Here is an 8,751-nt window from a genome sequence, read left to right as displayed (position 1 = left end):
TGTTGCCATTCACACTATGTCTGCTGGTTTCTAATTGTTACCAAAGCTAATCACAGATCAAACTTATCTTGAAAAAGCTGCAAGTTTCTCTCAAAAGTTAGAAACTGAGTACTTCAGGAATGGAAAATAGGAGCACTTGAAAAAAATTATCAGAAAATGGACTTGCTTCTGGCTTCAATTAAAACCAAAGTCAGCATGTTGGTGTCACTGCTGAGATCAAACAAGTCTGTCATCTATAGGAGAAAATTTGTAATGCTAAGGATGATCAGCTTTTGACTCCTTAAATGCCACCTTCTGCTCTAGACCTCAAAATGCACAAGGGAAGCTGAGAGCTCTGTTTTTAGAATAAATACAGAAAGGTCAAAACAAGTGTCCCTTAAAACCAGTCTCCATCAGTTTTAGCTACTCTGGCTCTAAAAGGAGCCTGCAACAGCTTGTTTTCAGTCACTCTTTTGTTTTTTTTAAATGCTTCCTTATGTAGGCATGGTCTGGTGCTTTCTTAAAAAACTTTTAAAAAACCAACAAATGCCATTGTCAATGTTTTTTACTTTGAAAAAGAAACAACAGTTTATTGGAAATGACACTTTTTAACAAAAAAAAAATATTCACCAGTATTAAAGCAAAGGTTTTCTAACCCTTTTAACAGCTAACAAAACCATCCTTCTCCTCCAGAAGAAAACTGCTTAAGCACAGCTCCCTCAGAGCAAAACCTGTTCAGTAACAGTCAACTTCATTATCCTCTATGGTCCTTACAGCAGCAAGGATGTCCTGTAAGAGGGACTGAGGGCTTTCCTCCACATGGTCACTACTTTTATTTAGCTCATCATGCAGCTCCAGTAAGTCAATTGCACCCAGAGCTAACATCATGCTCTCTGGATCTTGGAAATCCACCCCATCACCACCATCTGTGGGGAAGTTCTGAGCCAGAGAACCCTGTCTTAGTGTCCTCTGTAACCAGGCAATGCCACGTCCTGCAGGTGAATCTTCAATCTCTTGTGGATTCTCCAAAGTACTCATGGGGTAGAAATGACCTCTCAAGCCAACCAGCACATCACAGGCTCTCTGCCCCACGGGTTTGTCACAGTCACACAAAGATCCAAACAAAAACCCAAACAGCTTTGCTCGACAGAACACCTGCAGCAGCTCGTTCTGAGGGGTGGAACTTGTGACTGCAGAGGAGACAGGAGCATAGGGACACTGGGAAAGCTGGCAAATGGTCTGACTACAGAAAACTTCAACCAGCTCCAAACCACCAAGTCTGACTTCCCAGTCTAGGTCATGCTCCACAGTCTGGATGACTCTAGAGACAAACTGCTCTGTATCTTCCAGCTGACCTGTGCAGCCTTCTCTCAGCCACTTGGTGAACATGCTGATCACAGCCCTTCGAGGAAAACCCTCTGAGTCTGTTGACAAGATTTCCTGAAGCTTTGCTACAATGCCCTAGATGCAAAAAGACAAAGCACAGTGAGGGGAGGAACACGGAAAGAAGAACAGCAGAGGTGAAAAGTCTTGTCATTATTGGTTGTGCAATCTGCCTGCATGAACAGGTAACTTGTGAATAAAAAGAATTACAGCAGTAAACTGATGGGTAATTCTGCCCATGCAGAAAAGGTTTTCCTACCTCTTTGTTATATTGATTGCCTATGGCAGGTGACTCTGGAGCAAAGCAAGAAACGAGGGCCAGGTGTCCCACCGCAGTCACGGCGCTCGCTCGCACGTAGCTCTCCGGGTCCTCCAGCAGGTTTTCTGTGAGCCTCAGCACCTCTGAGGACAGGAGACACTGCCTGAACTCCTTCTGGTCTGTGAACAAGATAGCAATCCAGAGAAGTGGGACTTTATTCCCTCTGAGCATGAAGCTGTTTCCAATGCAAAGAGTCCTTTGCCTCATACAAGGATGGCCACTGCCTGCAGGGACAGCTGCCAGGGAGAGGAGCTGCTGCAGGGACCAGGAACATCTCTGTGTCAGGCTCCCCCTTTCCCAGCAGCTTTTAGTCAAGCCCTGACAGACACTGGAACTTGGAGAATGTCACTTAGAGTTGTTTTAGCAGCAAGAAAGAACTTTCTGTGGGCAAACGGGGACATGGTTCCAGCCTCATCAAATTAATGCCTTTGCTTCAAAGAGGAAAAAAATAGTCCTTCTTTCCTGTTGTCAAGCATATGGCAGAGAAAACAAAGTAACTGCAGCACTGAGAGGGGCTGCAGGTAAAGTGCTAATGCAGCTGAGCGTGCTGGATGCTTCCTTTGTGACCTGGGGACAACAGCAGTTGACAACATTCCCCTCCCAACATCGCAGAGCTACCTTAAGAAAATTAGCATTGCCTCAGTGCTACCTGCTGCCATGCCTGAGCTATCAGTAAAGTAGAAAATCAGTAATTATTCCCAAGCATATAAAGCAGGTCTAGGCTTTTAGCCTCCTAAAGCCCAGCCCCCAGCCTGCTGAAAGAAACCAGACTCGAGTGCAGAGCAAACTAAGAACCAGAAAGTATTATCTGCCATTAAGCACTGTCACCTGCCTTGACAGACATGTCTCAACACCCCTCAGTTTAACTCACCAAAACTGCCATTAAGGCAGGCACAGCAATCTGAGTTCAACAGAAAAAGCAGGGTAAGTTTATTAACATTTTTGTCAGATTTTTATCATGATCAGAGTAAAAATTTTGACACTTCTTTCTTTTCTCAGCCCTCCAGTTACAGGTCAAAAGATGCTTCACCAGCCTGACTGACTTTCACAGCATTAAAAGAAATACTCCTCAAATCTGTACTGGTAAATCTTTGCACCTACCTCTCAAGCACTTAACCATGGCAGTGAGGAATTCCAGGGAAGAATCTCTTACTTCCCAGCAAGGACTGCACAAACGTTTCTGCAGCACCACAAACACATCTGTAAAAGGCAAGTGACAAACCTGAACAGCCATGAAATGCAACAAGCCTTACTGAAGCACTCAGTGTACAACCTCTGCATCGTTTCATCTGATACAATCCCTTTTGCTGCTGCTGTGTGCTTCTCCCAGAGTTCTGCAAAGCACTCTTTGGGCAGCTAAACTTTAATTCAACATAACTGTGAACAAGTGAATCCAGTGCTTTGAGCAGGAAAGGCAGGCAGGAGCAGATTTCATGTGTGCCACTAGCTGCTGTTTGTCCCAGCTGGAACAGCTTCATTACCTTCCAAAATCTTCTCAGTTTGTTGCCACTGACTGTTGGAGCAGGACAGTTCCTGCAAGTGCACCAACCACTTGGATGTAGCTTGGAAGGTTTTCTTTAGAACCTGAAGCAATGTAAAGCAGATTGACTTTACTACAGGAGGAGGCAGTGTTGCCTTTATGCCTTTAAAGGTAAAATTCACTTTAGCCTCAAACTTACAGAGAAATTCTCAGAGGAAACAAATGCATATGCCTCCTTACTAAGAAGCCAGCCACAAATAAATGGTGCTTAAATATAATTTCTAACAAACACCTAGAAAATCCCTGTGTTCAGTTTAATATTATGAAGTTCTAATATCTCCAGCTTTGGATTTGCAGCTGACATCAGAGTCATTCAAACAAATGAAGGCAAAAAAACCAAATCCCCCTCATAAAAAGAATTCAATCCTTCATGACCATGTCAAGTTGGACATGTCAGTGCTACTCTTAGACATGATGGCTCCATTCTTCTCAGGAAGTCTCAATGTACTGCTCAGTTACTCACTCATTACAATTTTAGCTGTTTTCTGCAAGCCACCCAGGACAAGTGCTCTATATATTCTAACACAAAGTGTGCTAAGAAAAAAGTGCAGTCAAACCCTTTCTCAGAATTATACCCCACTGGGGCAAGCTAATAGACTTGGATCTCTCCCTAGGTCTATACTCACAGTAGGGCTGGTGTTTGGACTCTGCAGATATGCCAGAAGGACATCAAACAGACTTCCTATGAGTGTGTCACAGTCTGAAACAGAGAAAACAAACCCAAAGGACCGATACTGAGAGATGGAGCAGCCAAATCCCTGCTGAAATACAGAAAGGCACAGAATTGGACAACTGTTTTGGATAAGAAAGCAAAGATTAACTCACCTTTTTTCTCTGAGAGTGCTGCAAGGACATCAAGAGCTGACTTCTGCACTCTGAAGCAATTGACCAAATTCCGGCTTATTTTGCTTCCCAGAGGAGAAGTTGGGCTCAGGAAGCCATTGCAGAATTGCAATATTGTCATGAGAGAGCGCAGCAAAGACACACAGGGTAAATCCACTCTTAAATGTTTCTAATGGGTGAGAAAGAAAAGAGTTTCCAGCAACAGTCTCAAGTACAGAGCAGTTTTAAGTCAGAAGGCAGCAAAAATTGCAAATTCTAGTGAGTTCTTCAGGTACCACAGTGTCAATAACTGCAAATAAATTATCTTCCTCTCTTCCAAGAACTATTGCACAGATAGGAGACTCTTCCCACTGCTTGGGAAAGCAGTTCAATTTGTGTTTCTTCTCAGGATCAATAACTGCAATACAAGTAAGCTTTGCTAACAAAGCTCATCAAGACAAATTTAAAACTTAAGCCCAGTCCCTCTTTAAGAGTCTCAGTATCCCTCTGTTTTCCTATTTAGAGCCTGATGTGCTAAATTTCCTTTAACTATGGAAACCCTCACTGCCAACTCCTCTCCACATTGTTATGCTCTACTGCATAAGTTTGCAACCATCTTAACGCTGTCTTTCAAGGACCAGTTTGATTCCCAGGCTGTTTTTTTCTCTCTCTGAATGTTACCAGAGACAGCAGCTTCTCCAGGTGAGCCAGGGTCTGACACAGGAGACCAGCACAAGATGTCTTGGAGGACAGAAGACTTTCAACAGTGACAGGATCACTGACAGACTCATCCAGCAAACCTAGAGGACCAAAGAAGGGAAGAGCTCAAGTCATCAATGAATAGAAAAGGCTGTGAATACCAAGATATTCAGGTGATGTAGTATGAATATCCATTCAAATGCAACTGGCAGTAGGATTTACCACGAACACTGCTACTGTCCTTGACTCCTCCTACTATTTTTCCTCCAGTTTGGTCTGCACCAGGCACTTGAAATACAGGCAAGAACACTGGCCTCTAACTTTTCTGTCACAACTGTACCTGCACATTCCAGAGGCTGGGAGGCTGCTCTCAAAATACAGTCCATTGGCTGAAGCAGAACAGTCAGTGCCTGAATTCTGACATCTTGTGGGCTTCAAGGAGGAAACAGCAGTTACCAACACAAGTAACACTTCAATTCCTTCCCAAATACCTGCTCCCAAATGCTGAGCAGGACAATGCTTTTCATTCAGGCTTTTAAACAAGCCAGCAATGACAGAGCAACAAAAACAGTAGGGGACCTTCAGATAGCAGAAGAGAACCTTTTTCTAAGGTCCCCTTGCTAACTGAAAGCAGAGGATAAATTGCTCTGGAATTTAGAAGCTGCTTTATCAAGTTAAGCAAATAGAGAGTGAGATCCTGTGTAAGGAGGCTGAGAGAGGCATATCTTGTCAACAAAAGAGTGTCCTTCTATCTTAGAATATGAGCGTTACTTAGCCTGTAAATCAGTATCTGTATGCGCTGTATTCATCTGATGATTTCCTGCTGCTTTTTCACTATCTAAAGGGGAATCATGGAGCAGAAACACCTGCATAGTGCAGAAATTTCATTGCAGTAAGTCCTACCATTTGCAGAGCTTCAAAAGTCCCACTGCCAGAGGACCTGCTTGTACTGGGGTTAAGTGTTCCAGAGCAGAAGTTACTAATGCCCAAAAGCTGCCTTCAGTGCCACAAAACACAGGGGACCTGAGAAGACAGAAGTGTAAGTGTAACCTATTCCATGGTGGCAAACAGATCTATGTCAGCACAGGCTCCAAGGTGCCAGAAGATCTTTACCGTGCCACGTTGAGCAAAAGATCCGCCAGCACAGGCTGTGCTTGAACAGTCTCCTCCAGCAGAAAGGATTCTATTTGCTTTGCTATGTCTAACCAAAGGACTTCAGTCCATGAAGCATAACAACTGCCAAAACAACTGCCAAACAAACTGCTCAACAGTTTCAGGGACTGCTCAATGTGAGAGGCAGAGCTGGACTGAAGTGACTCTTCTATGTGCTTGACAATCATCTGGGCACACGCTGGCCACTCACAGTCCTTTGTACTGAGAGCTTTCGATGTTTCAGACTCCAGGGAGAAGGTGAACATGTGCACCAGGAGCTGGCTGGCAGCTGAAGCCACAAACAGGCTGGGATCACCTTTCAGAGTGAAGATCACATCCATGCCTCCTGTGGGAAAACAAAACAAGTCAGTGGAGGAACAACCAACCATTTATAACTCTAATTCAGGTACCACACAGTGTTAAATGGTGATGGTGGGATTTCCTTACACTTTATTTTGTAATCTCTACTCAAAGTCAGCCAGTCCTTAGGAACAAGCAAATGGAAGAAGAAGATAAAATTGTTTTCAGATCCTCAGGGGTTTAATAACTCAGGATCAGATTTCAATATAACATCAGTAACATTAAGAGAGTTGACAGCACGCTCAATGTGTATTTATGGACAGAGCCTGTACCATCTCTGGCCATAACCACTAGGAAAAATCTGAACAGCAGCATCAGTACCACTTTCCCATCACATGGACAGCAGTTTGTGCTGCTCTTTAATACCAATACAGTCTTTTAGGGCCCTCTGTACATGGGATCTAAAGTTGGTGTTAACAGCACAATTTACATACTTCCATAACAACAACAGGATTACAAATGTGTGCAAACACAAAGACATAAATGAGCCTCTGCTTAGCTTTTCTGCACTAAAATCATGCTGAAATGTGCCCTTTAGTAGCAGTTACAAATAGGAATACAGATAGCTCTTAATTTTATAAGGGTAATTTTGTAAGATTCTTTCCTCTCTTAAAAGAGCACCACCTTCAGTGTTTGGAGAAAAAAATACAAAGGCATAACTAACTTAACAAAGGTTAACTTAATGTTCAGCTAATTTAACCAACATCTTTCAATGACTTTGGTGCTCTGACAAATGGCTTATTTTAATCTTAAATAAACAAACACTCCCATCTTGCTCATTTGACATGTGAATGGCAGGGACACAGCAGATGTGGGGGGATGGCAGCCCCAGCAGCACTCACCTGTGGAGCAGAGGAAGTGCAGGGCAGGCTGGTGGTGCAGCATGCTGTGCACACCCTTCAGCCAGGCGCTGCGCACCGACGCGTCCTCCCACGCCGCGCCGCCCCGCGGCCCCTCCTGGCCAAAGAGCCTCCCCAGCAGCTTCTCCTGCTGAGACAGGGCAGAACACAGAGAAAACACTGAGCAAAAGGGCTGCTCTGTCCAAGTCAAGAGTATCAATACTCTAGTGAAACCTCCTCTTGTTAGAAGTTCCATTAAAATGGGCAATTTTCAGAATCTCATGCTTAAACGTAACATATGGACAAATTAAAATGTTCAAAACCAAAACTGCTTTGTTTTCATGTGCTAAGGGACAACTTATGTGTATCAGTTCCACCAGACTGCTTTATACACCTGTACACATCTCTTCCCTAAAGGAAGCCTTTTGGGTTTTGTACTAATGTGTATCCTGTTGCAGAAAGCAAGGCTTTAAAAAGCTCCCTCTATTTTGCAGGGAATCAAAAATTTCCTGTCACCCTTCTATGGAGGGAAAATGGCATTTGTTAGTGCAGTTTAAATCTACAGGATGTGTCTTGGGACACAGTACTGTGTAGTGACTGCTGTGAAGTACTGTTACCCCATACATTCTTTTAAACTAAAAATGGGAAGCACCACACATCAGCATTCACAGTCCTGCTGTGGTGAGACAGCTGCGAGAAGCAGCTTAACGTGGGAACTGAACAGGAACGCTGATTGTAGGCCTCTGTTGTCATATCACTTCTGCTGAGTTGTTCCATGCCAGCCATAAATTTACTAAGCAGAATATGCACACTTTCAGGGGTCATCCACACCGGAGGAGGCAGACACACAGCATGCAGGGACCTGGCTGGCCGACTCACCTGCAGGTGCTGGAAGCGGCTCTCGGAGGAGGCGAGGATCCCGGCTAGCTGCAGGGTGAAGGCCAGGATGCTGGGGCTGGGGTCTGCCAGGGCCAGCACGGAGCTGATGAGCTCTGTCAGACACGGGTTATCCTGCACCAGCTCCACAGTCCCATCTGCACAGGAGAGACCAGAAAACAGCAGGTCACTGCCAGGACTCTCCTGTCTCATTAAAGTGGTCCACTGAACTGAGGGAAGCCCTGCCAGCTGTTAGAACTGATGAATTCGGGTTCACCCACAGCATTTTCAGGTGTCACAGCACCTCGGATACTTGTGGAGACACGCAAATCCCACCTGGACCTGTTCCCGTCCAGGGGACCCTGCACTGGCAGGATGCTGGATGATCTCCAGAGGTCCCTTCCAACCCGAACTATTCTGGGATTCCGTGATGGACCTCCGCTCCCCTCGAACCAGCCCCCGGCACTCACCGAACCACGTCAGGCTGCGGAACCAGTCCAGCAGCTTCTCCAGGCAGGTGTCGTCGAGGCCGGGCTGCCGCGGGTCGGCCAGGGCGGCGCAGACACCGGGCAGCAGCACGGCGCACTCGCGGGTCATGGCGAAGCGGCGGCGGGCCCGGGCCACGAACCGGGACTGGGGGTCGCACATGGCCGGGGACACCGGGCCCGGCACCGACACCGGCACGGACCCCGGGCCGGCACGGCCGCACGGCGAGTGTCGCAAAGGGGGCGCGGCCTGTGGCAGCAGGGGCGTGGTCACAGCCCGGTCAAGGGGCGTGACCC

The 8,751-nt window shown here is 45.9% G+C and overlaps 1 protein-coding gene across 2 annotated transcripts; it reads right to left on the bottom strand.

Annotated features, from left to right (window-relative positions):
* Positions 1 to 538: 538 nt before the first annotated feature.
* On the bottom strand, positions 539 to 8,689 carry BRAT1 (BRCA1 associated ATM activator 1). 2 transcript variants are annotated; one of them, XM_015643045.2, is made up of 13 exons: positions 8,440 to 8,689; positions 7,973 to 8,127; positions 7,097 to 7,244; positions 5,856 to 6,240; positions 5,646 to 5,765; positions 5,083 to 5,174; positions 4,725 to 4,843; positions 4,047 to 4,233; positions 3,848 to 3,921; positions 3,163 to 3,265; positions 2,783 to 2,881; positions 1,622 to 1,800; positions 539 to 1,440 (listed from the first exon to the last, which is right to left on the bottom strand). In XM_015643045.2, the coding sequence occupies exons 1-13, from the start codon at positions 8,615 to 8,617 to the stop codon at positions 715 to 717; spliced, it is 2,565 nt and encodes an 854-aa protein (XP_015498531.1). In that variant the 5' UTR covers positions 8,618 to 8,689; the 3' UTR covers positions 539 to 714. The 2 variants fall into 2 exon arrangements, with proteins under 2 accessions (XP_015498531.1, XP_015498533.1); XM_015643047.2 differs by having other exon boundaries at positions 7,097 to 7,241.
* Positions 8,690 to 8,751: the final 62 nt, after the last annotated feature.

The sequence above is a fragment of the Parus major genome, chromosome 14 (assembly GCF_001522545.3).
Source record: "Parus major isolate Abel chromosome 14, Parus_major1.1, whole genome shotgun sequence".
Classification (NCBI taxonomy): domain Eukaryota; kingdom Metazoa; phylum Chordata; class Aves; order Passeriformes; family Paridae; genus Parus; species Parus major.
Note: the sequence above shows the minus strand (reverse complement) of the source record. Positions and strands in the feature narration are given on the sequence as shown.

Bases quoted from the DNA above. Each gene is read 5' to 3' on its own strand.
- BRAT1 (XM_015643045.2), bottom strand. From the start codon at position 8,617: ATGTGCGACCCCCAGTCCCGGTTCGTGGCCCGGGCCCGCCGCCGCTTC. The intron at 5,766-5,855 runs GTAAAGATCTTC...CTGTCTTCTCAG, and splicing joins CTTTTGCTCAACGTGGCACG to GTCCCCTGTGTTTTGTGGCA. The intron at 5,175-5,645 runs GTAGGACTTACT...TCCTCCTTGAAG, and splicing joins CTTTTGAAGCTCTGCAAATG to CCCACAAGATGTCAGAATTC.